General features: G+C 30.8%; 2 protein-coding genes and 1 long non-coding RNA gene across 8 annotated transcripts; 2 read left to right on the forward strand and 1 right to left on the reverse strand.

The window, feature by feature from the left end:
- Positions 1-1,843: 1,843 nt before the first annotated feature.
- On the reverse strand, positions 1,844-5,103 carry LOC137823588 (serine carboxypeptidase-like). Its single transcript, XM_068628793.2, is given in 10 exon segments — positions 1,844-2,426; positions 2,429-2,447; positions 2,601-2,734; positions 2,833-3,094; positions 3,168-3,256; positions 3,339-3,489; positions 3,598-3,741; positions 3,854-3,973; positions 4,079-4,247; positions 4,784-5,103. Coding segments are annotated over 10 exon segments (1,632 nt in total). The 3' UTR covers positions 1,844-2,202.
- A 1,579-nt stretch (positions 5,104-6,682) lies between these two features.
- Positions 6,683-10,149, forward strand: LOC150023028 (uncharacterized). Of its 6 annotated transcripts, XR_016517759.1 has the most exons (5): positions 6,683-6,799; positions 6,921-7,195; positions 7,514-7,596; positions 9,295-9,366; positions 9,882-10,149. It is a non-coding gene; the product is annotated as an uncharacterized LOC150023028 (long non-coding RNA). The 6 variants fall into 6 exon arrangements; XR_016517758.1 differs by lacking the exon at positions 6,921-7,195 and having other exon boundaries at positions 6,752-6,920; positions 9,234-9,366; positions 9,882-10,143; XR_016517761.1 differs by lacking the exon at positions 6,921-7,195 and having other exon boundaries at positions 6,781-6,920; positions 9,882-10,081.
- A 1,354-nt stretch (positions 10,150-11,503) lies between these two features.
- LOC137810613 (uncharacterized) lies at positions 11,504-14,787 on the forward strand. Its single transcript, XM_068611986.2, has 6 exons — positions 11,504-11,569; positions 12,972-13,347; positions 13,428-13,554; positions 13,627-13,905; positions 13,985-14,089; positions 14,171-14,787. Exons 4-6 carry the CDS (start codon positions 13,708-13,710, stop codon positions 14,651-14,653), a joined length of 786 nt encoding a protein of 261 aa, XP_068468087.2. The 5' UTR covers positions 11,504-11,569; positions 12,972-13,347; positions 13,428-13,554; positions 13,627-13,707; the 3' UTR covers positions 14,654-14,787.
- Positions 14,788-15,004: the final 217 nt, after the last annotated feature.

A 15,004-nucleotide genomic window follows, 5' to 3' on the forward strand; every position in this document is an offset into this window, starting at 1 on the left:
CTATGGATTATGTAATCCGGATAAATTCCGGATTACATAATCCGGAAGTCAATTTCATATTTAGAAAAGACTTCCGGATTATGTAATCCAGAAGCTAATAACACATTTGAAAAAAAACTTCTGGATTACATAATCCGGAAGCTAATCTTATGTATAGAAAAGACTTCCGGATTGTGTAATCCAGAATCTAATCACAAAAGACTTCCAGATTACATAATCCGGAAGCTAATTCTGAATCTAGAAAAAGACTTCCAGATTATGTAATCCGGAATATTGAAAAGGGTATTTTTGGAATAAGAAAAATTTATGGGGGTGACACAAGAAGGTATGGAGGTGCAGGAAGAAGCAGCCATAAAACAAAAAACCCATGGTGCATTTACTGGTCCAGTTCGTCTGAAAAGGTGTAGGACTGGCAAAACGGGCTACTCTAGTTTATTTTAGTCTGATTCCTACATTTTTTTGCACGGGTAATTTTTTTGAAATATCAGAATTATTCTTGGTAATTTTGGATGATTCTAAAATAAAGGTTCGTAAGAAAACGTGATTTTAAAATAGGAGTTCAATAAGTAAAGTGTGTTTCTGGAAGGCAAAAAATAATTCTAGAATATTCTTTCCAAAACATATTTTTTTAATTTCTATAATAATAAATTTGGAATTCATAAAATGTATTACGGAAAGTATGTTCTGGAAATATTCCATAAAGAGTAATCCATAAGTATTTTTAAAAGGTGTAAAATGTTCTTTTCTGAGAATGATGGGATGCAGGAAGCCATTTGTTGGGGTGATTCTATTGGTCTATCAAAAGTGGGATAAGGCAGGTTGATACGCTATGCAGTCTCAAAATAGTAACTTGTCATGTCCTAAGAAGGGTTAGCGAATTTAAGGATTGGTATGTTACTTTTTAATTTAATTTAATTTTTTATAATTCTTTTTATATCTATTTAATCATTGATATTAATTTTTGGAAAATAAAAATATAAGAAAAAACAATTAAATTCAATTTTAATTATAATGAAAGGATGTTTAATATATAATAAAATAAAATAAATATCAACAATACTTTAATGAATCAAATAATGTATAAATAAATTAATGTAAATAAAGTTCTATATAAAACATTGATCACCACCAATATTTATTTCAAAAACATGAGATTTCTCTTTGAAAGTGCTAAAAATAAAAAAGCATCAGCCCGCCCCATCCCGCCAGTGGCCTGTTGAGTTGACGAGTTAGACGAATCGAACCAATACAAGATAACGAGTTCAAAAAATTAACTCATCTCACCTAAATAATGATGTGACTATTTTGTCATCCTTAATCTTATGTTATATGATTTGTTACTTTAACAAACACGTTATTCAGAAGAAAAAAAAAACTTTATACTAAACTTTAACCACGTCAAAATCTCATTTAAATCCTTTAAAACATAATATATCCATATATATTATTTTAAGTTATAAAATAACTTAATCCATTTTACTTATATTTATTACAAATACCTAAATTTTTTATTCAAATATAACATTGTTCTGTTTTAGTTTTCGATCATTTTTCTAAGGAAAAATATTTCTTTAACATTCAAAAAGTAAATAACATACACTTGAGAAACCATTATAATAATATAATAATATTTTAAATTAAAAAATAAATAAAATAAGATTAAAATATTAATTTATTGGTATGTAAAGTGTATATATTGTTGTGTGTGGTGTTAACATACCCTCTTGCTAATTTACAACGTCACAAAGGATTGAATCCCACATCAGCTGGAAAAATGCTGAATGTTTTTAATTGTTTCTTCTAGAATTGACATTTTCTTGTATAAAGTAAATACAAAATGGCGAACATTGTTCAAATAGTAACACAGAGTATGAAGATCAGGGACTTGAGAAAGGTTCAGAGAAAAACAATTTCAATCTCCAAATATTATCCATGAATAGTGGTATACGAAGTAATTGTGAACACAGAACATGTCAGAGGATGTTTGGTTTTGGCTTGGGTTATTTATTATTCTGTAAACAGCTTCTCATTTCATTTCTTCTCTTTTTTATTTCACTATATATTTCTTCTCATACCATTTATTTTATTACATCCATTAATTTCTCTCTTCTCTTTTTTGTTTCTATCCATACAATATGGTAAACTTTAACAATGTTCTTTTTGGTTTTGAAGTGAGTGTATTAATTATTTCAGACACTGTTATCAGCTTTGGTAGGATCCTTTATAGCAAAATTTTCTTGCAGGTAGTATGGTCAAGATCTGAGCATTTGACTGGTGATTGTACAATAAAGAAAGAGAATAAAGAAGATGATCAATGGTCTTGATCTTAGCTGGTGAGAAAAACTTGGAGAAGAGGATGCATTCAGTTTCCCTCCCGTCCAGCTTGTCAACATCTGAAGTGCAGCTTTTGGTTGATCCATAGGGACCATGTGCCCTGCCCCATGCACCTGTTACACATAACAAGGCTAAATGATGGATGCATGAAACTATAGTTCACAATTAAAAGAGATGAAAACAAAAAACTAATGTTAAGATATTCTCATATCAATCTCTGAAATGAAAAAAAGAAAAGAATAGTCCTACAAAATGTAACCCTGTACCTTGAGAAAAGTTAGAGGTCCATAGCTATTAAGAGAACCTGCTTCGGCACCATCAACCACAAATTTCCCTGTAGGAGATATCCCAAAGGCCTTTTGGCCTGACCACTCCATGGCTTGTACCCACCTTGAATTCCCTGCCATACAAGAACACATCAAGAACTCAAACTAACGTAAACATATATCTTCTTCAACAAGAAAACAATTTGCTCCCAAATATGTCAAGAAGAATCACCAAGCCAATTGCATATGAGATCTTCTTCACCAACATACACAAGCAACTTGATTCCATCCTCAAGAAGAGAAGGAATAACCACTTCCAGGTTTCTCATCCAGTCTTGCATCATAGCCACACGAACTTCTAAACTGCATAACTCATACTTCAAGTCATCCATCACACCCAAAGCACTCTTCACCTTCTGCATGTTTAACAACGTCTCCACTTGTGTGAAGTTGTAGCACAAATCCCCCTCACATTTCTTTCTGATGTCATAGTACTGCAGTTTGTGTATCAGCAGAATGAGATAAGTAAAACAGTTAACTAGGTATTGTTCTTTCATTATTACTTACATTAATGTTGTCGATAAAGTCCAGGATACGGTCGAAAATGTTTTCACAAATATCTACTGCTCTGATGCAACTATTTCCACCTTGAGCTTCTGAAAAATCATACACAGACAACATCACAACGGGAAACACCATGGTAGAAAGGGATGCAAGTGACAAATGGGAAACTTGTACCGCAAGTTTTAATGGCTTGTTCACAGTGTGGGATTAACATGGTGACATTGTCGTACTGAGCCTTTGTAATTATTCTGTTGTCTAATGCAAAATCTGGGTATGCTTGGAATTGAATTGCAGGATTGGTTAACCCATTACCGATTGCAAAACCCTTTGTTGTGTCGAATGAATCAATGAAAGCAAAAGCAACAACATAATTAATAGTGTGATTTCATTCATTAACCTTTCCCAGTCATATATATAAGAAATTGTGTAAGACCTTAAGGTTTATATGAAGTCCTTGATTTTGTTTATTTCCTTGGTTAACCCGGGATGCAAGTGCAGGAACATAGTGTCCAGCATATGATTCACCAAAGATGTAGAAGTCATTCTTAACGAAATCAAGATGCGTCTTGAAAAACTCCTGCAATTACAGTAAAATTAATTAGCAGATATTATTCATACAGAACAGGATATTGTTATCTTGTATTAGGATACATGATGAAACAAGGGACTTTTATATACTTAATTCTCACCTGCAAGAAATCATATAAATCAATGCTAACACCGGTTTCATCGTGGCGAATGTCACTGTCATCAGAAGAGTAACTAAAACCTGTCCCAGTGGGTTGGTCAACAAATATAATATTTGATGCCTGCAAAATGAGAAAAAACAACTTGTTGATACAAATAAGAAAAAAAGTTTGGCGTAAGTTTATAACACTTTCCATAAAGGAAACATGAAAATTGAATAAAGTGACCTGATCCCAGCCATAATGATTCCATGTAAGAGACAAGTTATTGGTAATATGAAAAGGACCACTTTCGTAAAACAAAGCTAATTCACTTCCACACCCTGGTCCACCAGTCAACCATATGACAACAGGATCATCCTTACTGTTCCGTGATTCAAAGAAAAAGTAGAACATCCTGCATGTCATACAAAGTTGATGCATAGCAATTCATATTAGAAAGACAAAATTTAAGTGAATTAATTAATTAACCCAACTCAAAGCCAAGAATGGAAGCACATTGGTTATTAAATTTAGAATTATTTTCCAAATTCACTGATAAATTCAACAGCTTTTGTATTAACTAACATATGATAAAAGCTTTTACATAATATTATATAGTTTGGTAATTTTTACAATAAATATCATAAAAATCATACACCACTGGTTGGATGACAAACTGATAGTGTATAAATATTGTACTTACTACATGATATTCCTTAAAGGTGGTCAACTACTCTAGAAATATGTCAATCTTGTGTAGATTTTTTCTGGTCACAATCGTTTGACTTTAAATTTATCGGGAACAAAAAAGGAAGCTCGATCTTAATGAATCATTGTGAAGAAAAAGAGTTTTTTCTAAAGCCCTTTGACTCATCAAATGGCATGTACTCAGTTACTTTAAATCTCATGGTCTTAACACTTTGTCATTCCAGAGAACTGGTATATTTTTACCTGGCAGCTTTGGAATGAGGCAGTGAATAATAGCCTGCATGGTGACCAAGGTCTTCAACAGATGGCCCAGAATCACCAAGAAACGAGAACTTCTTCTCCACGATCATACCAGGGACAAAACCACCATGGTCACCTTTTGTAATGTTAACTGAGTCCTTTGGAAATACGTTAAGGCTTCTTATGAGCCTTTCTGCATGTGATTGTGGCAGGTAGGCAGGGTGATGAGAGGGGTCAAAAGTAGCATAAGAAGAAGAAAGTGACAGGAAGAAGAACAGCAGAAGAGAGAGTTTGGAGAGGGATGGTGATGATGACAATGCCATGTTGTTTGCATTTTTGAAAAAGGTGAGGCAATGACTTCGATTTTATAGCACTCTCCCAATGCTGAAGATGTTGATTAATTAGTGTATACACTAAAAGCTATAATTGATTGGATATATATACCTAGAGGAAATTGAAACAAGAAAAGATTTGTTTTATTCAATGATATAACATCGTAAACGGATTAACCAAAAGAGACTTGCACATTGATAGGCAAAAACAACTAACTGCTCATACTAGAAAACAGGAAGCTAAAACAAACTTTATCCTATCTGTAATTTGATTTTTATTATCATAAACAACAACGTAAAACCTGAACTTTCAACACTTATGCCATGTCTGGTCAACATAGTTTTTTCCACCTTCACCCCATAAGTCAACTATATATATATATAGTCACTGTATGTTCATTTAAATTTATAATTTTTTCGTTATTTTTTTTTGTTTTGTATAATTAAAATTACAAATTTTTACATAAAGAAAGTGTGAGATAGAGCAATTTTTATAAGTTAATCCTTGTTGTGGTGAAATTTTGCATGATTTATTCATATTTCATAAAAGAAAAACTCAAATTACATACAGATTATTACATACGAATAAAAATCCATATGTAAAGTGGACATTACATACGGATATTTATATACGGATAAAATGTCGTATGTAAATAAACGTTATATATAGATTCGTATGTAAGAAAAAAGTCGTTACATACGGATAAAATCCGTATGTAATTTTGACGCTAAAAAACGAGAAACATTACATATGGATTCAATCCGTATGTCAGTTATTTATAATTTTAATTAAAAACAAAACTGTTACATACGGACGTTTTTTTGTATATAACTGATTTTAAAATTAAATAAAAAGTAATAAAAATTATTACACGGATATTTTCGTATATAAGTTATTAATTTTTTATTAAATTATTACATACGGATTTTTTTCATATATAATTTTTTTTTAATTGTTACATAAGGATGATGTCCATATGTAAGTTATGTATTATTTTTTCTATAAATTTCGCATGTAACATATTTAAAAATGATAAAAACCGTAATATATTAAAAAAATAATTTATAAACTTATATTATTTTGGAAATATATTATTTTTTTAAAAAATTAAAATTGTGAAAAATGTAACATGCGAATTTATTGGGAAGCAGTGCATAACTAAATTTAATATATTATTTTATATATTACATAATTAATCTGATCAATTTATTAAAATTATTGTAATATATATTTAATAATTATAATTAATATATTATTTATTTTTCAATCTAATTTTTTTTAAGTACTCTTTTATTATTATGTTTGAATAAAATAAAGTTTACAAGATCAGAAATATAGTTAAAAAATATACCTCTTACATTATTTAGATAATATAAAAATGACAATCAATGACAAGCTATTATGATGGGTCTAATCCACCCATCATAATAAGTATTGAGGTGGCAATATAGTAAATAAATTAAAATATACTATATCAATTGTTATTAAATCTGATATAATAAATATTTATTATATCAGTTACTATTTTAAGGGACATAAAAATAGTTTCTATGTCAGTTATAATAGATATGATATAATAAGTCTAATATTCTCTTTTATGTTATTTTCCCTTTGTGTTCTAACGTTTTGGTTATCAACACTCTTTTCTGTATTTCCGCTCTCAACAACGATTACCTTATCTTTTCGGTACACTTCTCTTTCATGGCTAACAACAAGCATTCTCCGTGTTCTATCCTAAGAGCAATTATTGTTGAAAGTTAAACCCTAATCCGTAATCTGCTTCACGACTATGTCTCGATCAACACAGGTAAGCAATTTTTCGACATAGGTCAAAAGTGAGTACTATTTTTGGGTTTTTCATTTGGTTGAGGATGGTGGTTGAGTCGCCGCTCCAGCTGGACGCCGCTCTGGCGTAGCAGAGTGTCATCTTCGAGCCCAAACCACATGACTGGAACGTGAAATTAATTGAAGGAGAAGCAGCTTGTTATCTCCACTGCGGTTGCTAGCGCCGCCTCTAGCGTCATCGTGGTAGAGGATTTCGCAATAGAGTTCGCAAAAAGATTGAGGACGACAAAGTTCATGGTGACGATGATTTCGCAACATTATCTTAGTGTTGGTTTTGAAATTTCATCTAAACTAATAGATGCCTTGTTTTGCCGAATTGATTCCCCTGAAAAGTTATTTTATACGAAGGACACTGTTTGATTTTATTGCTATAGTTGTGATACATGTTTGTGGCATTATTGAATCATATTTAATTTTTTATTATCTTAATCTATTTCATGGTTGTTGACTATTTGAATAAGCATAATGATTGACTTTATATGTTCCTAAATTTTTCTATGTATTTTATGTCCTAGAGTTGCTATATATGTTCCAACCTGAGAATTGGCTTTGCAGACTTCACAAGTGTTTAAAGAACTTGGAAAGCACTTGAAAATTCAAGTTATGGTTACACCAGGTGTTGCTTCATCCCTGTGGAAGTAAGTGTACAGTTGACCTGCAAACCAAATATTCATTTCTCCTAATCATTAACTGTTATATTAGATGCATAATGCAAACCATTTTATACAAATTTTGATCATATATACTATAATAAGAACAGAGACTTCATGTTAGTCCTGTCATTATATGGTCCCCATTTAGTTAACATTACATTTTTTAGTGTATCATTATTTAAATTTGTTGCAAACTATATAACTATCTGAGTTATACCTTTTATAATAAATTTAACCTATAGTAGATAATATATTAAAAGGAAATATGATAAAGGATGTGATGCCATACTCTTTGAAATTGTACAAACATATATGTTAGTATAACTTTTTGTTGAATAAAAAAAGGAAGAGAAGAGAAAAATATGAGGTAAAATAATCCATAGGATACATTAATCTTAGAGTTACTATAGAGCCTACAACATAGGCCTATGAGTACCCAAATTGAAACACAGCAGCTGTAAAGTTGATAACTCCAAATGTTAGTTGTACAGTTAAGACATTATACGAATCCATTTTCTTCAAAAAAATAAAATAATGATATGGCATGAATCCATATAGGGATGATAGGGCTTTACTTTTGCCTGGAGTGGACAACTTGTTGGTTATATCCTGCATGATTTAGATAATAAGAATTTTGTAGAACAGTCTTAGTTTTTTTGTAGAAGATAAGATACTCATGTATCTTGTAGAACCCACACTGGTCAAACTTTTTATATATGTTTATTTTTTAATTCCTTTACCTTTTCAATGTTTCCATGAAATTTTCTAAATTTCAATTCAATTTTAGTCATGGATCTCTCAACTAGCAACAAGTGAGAAGCCTCTTGTTTTCTGCAAGAGAATAGTGCAAGTGGTCAAATAAGGAAGCATATATTTCTTTTCTGCTTTATTTCTTCATCTAACAAATGGTCAAATAACTAAAATTTATATATATGTGTGTGCCTTTTGTGACCTAGTTATTGGATGTTGGTTATTGAGCTTTTGCATTGGATTAATTTGCTATAGTTAATCTAAATTCTTCAAAGAGTGATTGAGAACAAATGTTTCGACCTGTAGGTTGAAGAAATCTTATAAGATAAAGGAATGAATAGATAGAGGATGGCCAACCAGAAAAACTGTGCAATTAAGAGTATTAGATGGGAAGTTTCAAAGTTGAAAACTTGAAGATTAACTTGATGCTTGGATTGTATGGTATAGAAGAATTAGGAAAGGGTAGAAATAAAATGTACTCATCTTCAGTTTAAGCTGTAATTTTGGTTGAAACTGCATTCAATGTGTTTGTGCTCTATTTCCAATCTTTTTAACTTTACAATTACTTTAAAACAAGTGAAGTCTCTACAATGTAGCCATTGCCTTGTTGTGGATTATTCAGATTTGACAAGGATTGAAAAAAATTTGAAGATTTTGTAGGTTGAAAAGCAGTTATTCAAGTTTGAAGACTGTTTTTCAACTATGTTTATATTTTCTTTTCGTGTCTATATTCTACTGGAGCATTATTTGTGACTAACTAATGACTTTTGTTAGATTAGAAGTCATGCTTAGAAATACTTATTGAAAATTCAATGCTCCTAAAGGCACAACATTTATGCCTCCTCCTGACATACTATTTTTCGATTTTTTAGTTTTGGTGCCACTACCAACTTCCATTGGTTATGCTTTTTCAATAAATATGCTTGCACACAGGTTTGCCGCATGGGATTAACCCTCCTTGCTAATGAATACCGAAGCAAGGAAAACAAGCTCCGGTTCTTCATGGTAATTTTCTCATATACTGATTTTCTTCATGAAGCTGAATTTCTTGCTTCCTTTTCCCAATTTTGAAAGTATTTCATTTTAAGAGTTTAAGTTCATATATTATTAACAAAAGTATTTTGTTGGTATCAATCAATTATAAATAATTTTAGATATAACGTATCAAAATAATTATTATAAACTATAGTTTTATTATATCAAAATCTATGATAGGATATATAAACATTTTAGATATAACTTATCAAAATAATTATTATAAACTATATAGTTTTATTATATCAAAATCTATGATGGTATAAAAAAACATTTTAGTTAACTTCTTATTTTATTGAATTTTAATAGAGATTTTTTAAAATTTGTTTTAAATTTAAATTATCGGAAACAATTACTAAATATATGTAGAAATATGTCTTTCATGTTTTTAATTGGATCTATAAAGTTTAGAGTCTTGTTTGATCTAAATTACTAATATTGGTTGTTCCTAAAGTTAATACTTTTTTTTTTCCATTCATTCGCAGGGGACTAAGCACGAATGATGTTAAGAGAAATTTGGATTGTTTGCTACAAGAGTATTAAAAGTTAATTTTTTAGTTATTTAACTATTCATCTCTATTTTCAATAGAGATAAAAATATAGAAGATCTTAGTGTACAACAAATTTTTGTTTTTTTAAGGTTGCAAAATTATTTAGTTTATTTAAATATATGAATGTTATATTTATATTTTTTGTACATTGGATAATACGATTAATAATCAAGAATTGGTTTATTTGAAAATTATATATTATTATATGCAGGTTGTTGATATAATTAATGAATGGGGGAAAGCGGATAAAACTAATTAATTTGTTTTAAAAAAATGAACTTTTTATGACGGTTGTGATTCTACCTATCATAGTAACTCATATTTTCTATGATGGTTCTAAAATATTTGTCATAGAAAGTGACTTACTATGACGGTTGTAATGTTGACTATCATAGTAAGTCATGTTTTCTATGACTGTTCTAAAAATATCAGTCATAAAAAGTTTCATTTGACACATACTATGACAGCCATTTTGCACATTTTATGACAATTTATATACAACAATAGTAAGTCAATTTACTATGACAGGTTTTCAACCGACATAGAAACTACAGAGTTTTTATGTCGCCTGAATCTATGTCACTATCAGAACCGTCATAAAAAGTCTTGTAGAACCGTCATAAAAAGTCTTTTTTCCACTAGTGATATTACAAACAAGATATTATAATAAATTTAGTTTATAAAAATATGAATATATAATTAAATTAAAATAATTATTTACTTCTAATAATAAATATTATTTATTAACATATGATATTTATTGACTTCTATGAAATATATTATTTTCTTTTAAAAAATTAAAATTGTGAAAAATGAAACTTGCGAATTTATTAACAAGCACTCCATAACTAAATTTAATATATCATTTCATATATTACATAATCAATCCGACCAATTTATTAAAATCATTTCAATATATATTTAATAATTATAATTAATATATTATTTATTTCTTAATCTAATTTTATTTTAATTACTCTTTTATTATTATGTTTAAAAAAATAAAGTTTAGAAGGTGACTAAATCAGAAATATAGTTAAAAAATATACCTCTTACATTAATTAGTTATTACAAACAAGATATTACAATAAATTTAATTTATAAAAATATGAATATATAATTAGATTAAAATAATTATTTACTAAATATTATTTATTTACATGAGATATTTATTTACTTCTAAAATAACTATTTACTTATGATATCATATATAAACAAATAAAGAAAATAAATGTTATAAAAATATAATTAAAAATTAAATAAAAATTTAATAAAAAAGAAATGTTACATACGGATTATCCGTATGTAACTTATATGAAAAAGTGAAATAAAAAAGCTGCAGTTCAGTGGTGCAGTGAACCCTAAATTGCAAACACACGACAGCAGCACCAACAAGGCCACATTCCAGCTGCTAGCGGCCACCACCGAGCAACCATCTCCACCGCAACCAGTACCACCGCAACAACCGTCAGCGCCGCAGCAACCACCATCACCGTAGCAACTGCGACCACCGTTGTCCTGGTTCGGAGAAGAAGCACGAACGCAGTCATCTCCACCGTCGTCAATGGTCACCACCGCGTGACCTTCTCCGGTCAGTCGCCACCACCGCCACAGTCATTCAGGTTGATGGTTTGTTTTTTGTTATTAAGCTGGAAATTTGTTGGGCTTTGATTTGTGTTTGCTTTTGTGTTTCACCACTGGCTATGGAATCTTTTTGCTTAATTTTTTTTTGAGGTGGTATTGGTTATGTGCCTATGTGGTCAAGGAATGGAAGAAAGGAGATTTACAGTATTGCATATTAAAGAGGTGGTATTGGTTATGTGCCTATGTAGTTCATTATTTGTTCTTTAGTGATTTTTTTTTCACATTTCGTTCTGCTTAAGTTGGTTCTTGCTTGTGTTGACTTGGAGATTGAGTTTGTGTTCCATTTTATATGACTTCGGCTCATATACATGCAAATGTCCCTTTGTGGTTTAGGACACAAGTATGTATCTAGAAATTCTATAATTTACTTTTTGTTGACTTCTTTAATCATTTCATAAAAAATTAATGACATTGATATATTTATAGGTTCATAAAGACCCTTTAAATGTCAATAACCAACACCTAAGAGATTTATCATTTGGTCCTTTGAGGTGTGTAAAAGAATGGCACACATTCTTTGTGAATGGGTACAAATTCCACACTCACGCATGGAGCGAGGGAAAGAAAAAATAAATAGTGGGGTCCATGTAAAGGGTCTTATAGAAGGAGGTGAGGATGATTTCTACGGTGTGATTCAACACATGTATGAGGTGGAGTACAATTCTTCGACCTCAGATAAGAAAGTTGTATTATTTTACTGTAATTGGTTTGATCCATCAACAAGAGGTACGCGAGTAGATTTCAAATATGATATTGTGGATATTCGAATGGATAGAAGATATGTGCCATTTGATCCTTTTATCATTGCACATAATGTTCGACAAGTTTATTATGTACCATATCCAACATCACGCAGAGACAAACGTGGTTGGTGTGTTGCAATCAAAACGAAGCCCAGAGGTAGTATAGATTCTATGATGTAGAAGTTGAAGTGCCATATCAGGTGGATGAAATGTCACATGTTAATGAAATCATTGAAGTTGAAAGGGTTTCAGGATTACAAGATTTAGAGGCTGAGCTTGAAGAAGTTGACATAAACAATGTATCATCATTTCAAGATCAGATAGATAAAGAAACAAATGAATGGGAAGAAGACAATGAAGAGGGAGAAAGTGAAGATGAATATGGAGATGACTTTGACATCTCTAGCTTTGAATAGACTTAGGAAGCCAATGTTAACAAATAATATTTATTGTAGGAACTACTATTGTATTGTTGTTGTTAATATACTGTTTATTACTCCAATTAATTTGAGTTTAATGTTTGCTGATGAAATTTGTACATGTTTATTTCAATATTTTTATTAAACTATATTCAGCATATTCTTCTTCATTGATAAACTTATATAACCTTCATTATCATTTCATGCAATATATATAGATGTCATCAGGAGGTTCTAATCAACCATCACCAAGTAACAACCAAAAAAAGGGGAAAAAAATTATGTGATAAAATTGTTATCACAATTTAACAACCAAAATCCATCATCCAGTCAACCCAATACACCTTTTTCTTCTTCAGTTCATGGATCTATACCACCAGTAGCAGATGCTACCCAATCCACCCCACCAGTACAAGATGCTATTGCATCAACACTATCTCCACGTGTTGGTTCTAATGCATCAACCCCACCGGATATTACACCATCCCCATATACAAATCTTGGAGGGACACATTCAGCTTCTGCAGCGAATAACTTAGAGGACGAGGTCCTCTCAGCTGGTGATCGCCCTCTGATTCAGCCTATTGGGGGAGGGTAAGAATATAACAAAATTCAATTTATATAATTTATTATTATTGTCTTATAATTTTGACTAACTTTGTTTTGGTATTTAGGTTTTATCCATCAAAAATAGCATCAAAGGCCATCACTGCCAGCATCAAACAACAATTTGGTGAGCCATGGCCAACATGGGGGGCAATCCCAAAGGGTGAACGGGATATATTTTTTCAACGTTTTAAGGTACTTGTTTTTTATTCCCTTTAAAAATTTTATATTTTACAATTTGGATTGATGATTCTTGTTGTTTTGTAGAGGAAGGTCACATGGAGGGTTCAGGACGAGGAAAAAGTTAAGAAAAATTTCCATACAAAAGCTTCTCACACCCTTTCACAAATGTTTAAAGATGCTCGCCAAGAAGGTAAACGACCAGAATGGATTGGCAATAATGTTTGGAACAACCTCCTTGAACAATGGAACATGCATGTGTATCGATCCAAATGTGATACAGCTAAAAAGAATCGTTTGTCTGAAAAAGGTGGATGTCTGCACACTGGAGGATCTATTAGTGTTCATGAACACGCTATTCGTATGGTATGATTTCCATATAATTTTTTATATTAATTTATGATTAATTATTATCTTCTTAATTTATAAAATGTTTTCTTTATAGACAGAGGAGCTTGGCCGCTCGGTCCATGTTGATGAAGTGTTTCAACAAACACATATACGAAAGAGCACTGGAGATTTTGTTGATGATAGATCAAGGCAGACCCATGTTAGTTATTTTAAACTTTTTTTAAACTTTTTTTTCATATACATTAATTAGTATGATAATAAATATTTTTCATTTTAATAGGAAGATTTTGAAAGTAGATTGTCTCAAGCATTATCTGAGTCACAATCTACCTCAATATCTACTCCATTAGATCCTGTTGAGGAGGAAAAATTGAGAAACCGTTGTTGGTCAGAAAGTGTAGGAGGAAGGTACAAGGGACGAGTATATGGGGTTGAACGTGTTGATTGTCAGGACGACTGTGTTAGTCGTTACCTACAAGAAACACAACCATCTTTTAGTAATAAGAAGGCTGATTCAGAAGAAATTGTTGAACTTAAGCAACATATTGAACGCATGGATGCAAAGTTTCAAAACTTGCAAAACTTTCAAAACTTTATGATGCAATATCTACCACCTGAGGCAGCAGCTGCAACACAACAGTTTTTTCAGCAGCTAAATACCCCACCACCAACTCAACCGAATCAGCAGTCAAATGAAGTGCAACATCATAGTAATCATGATGAACAACAAAATTCACCCGGTGAAGATTATAATAATTATTAGCTTCTCTGGAACTTTGTTTTAATGAAATACATTTTAGATATTTGGAAATAGTAAGTATTGTATGTATGGACAACATTGAATGTGATGAATATTTGTCTTCTGAAAACTGGAATGTACTGAAATGTTGATGAATATATGCAGGTGTAGAATATGGGGTGCTTCTAAATACAAAAAATATAGGGTGCTTCCAAATACAAAAACTGATGTTGTTGTGTAGAATGTTACATACGAATTTATCCGTATGTAAGTTTATCCGTTAATTACATACAGATTTATTCAATACATACGGATATTATATATGGATTTATCCCTATGTAATTACATACGGATATTACATACGGTTTTGTCCCT

Source organism: Phaseolus vulgaris, chromosome 11, assembly GCF_051622355.1.
Source record: "Phaseolus vulgaris cultivar YP4 chromosome 11, ASM5162235v1, whole genome shotgun sequence".
In the NCBI taxonomy this organism is placed as follows: Eukaryota; Viridiplantae; Streptophyta; class Magnoliopsida; order Fabales; family Fabaceae; genus Phaseolus; species Phaseolus vulgaris.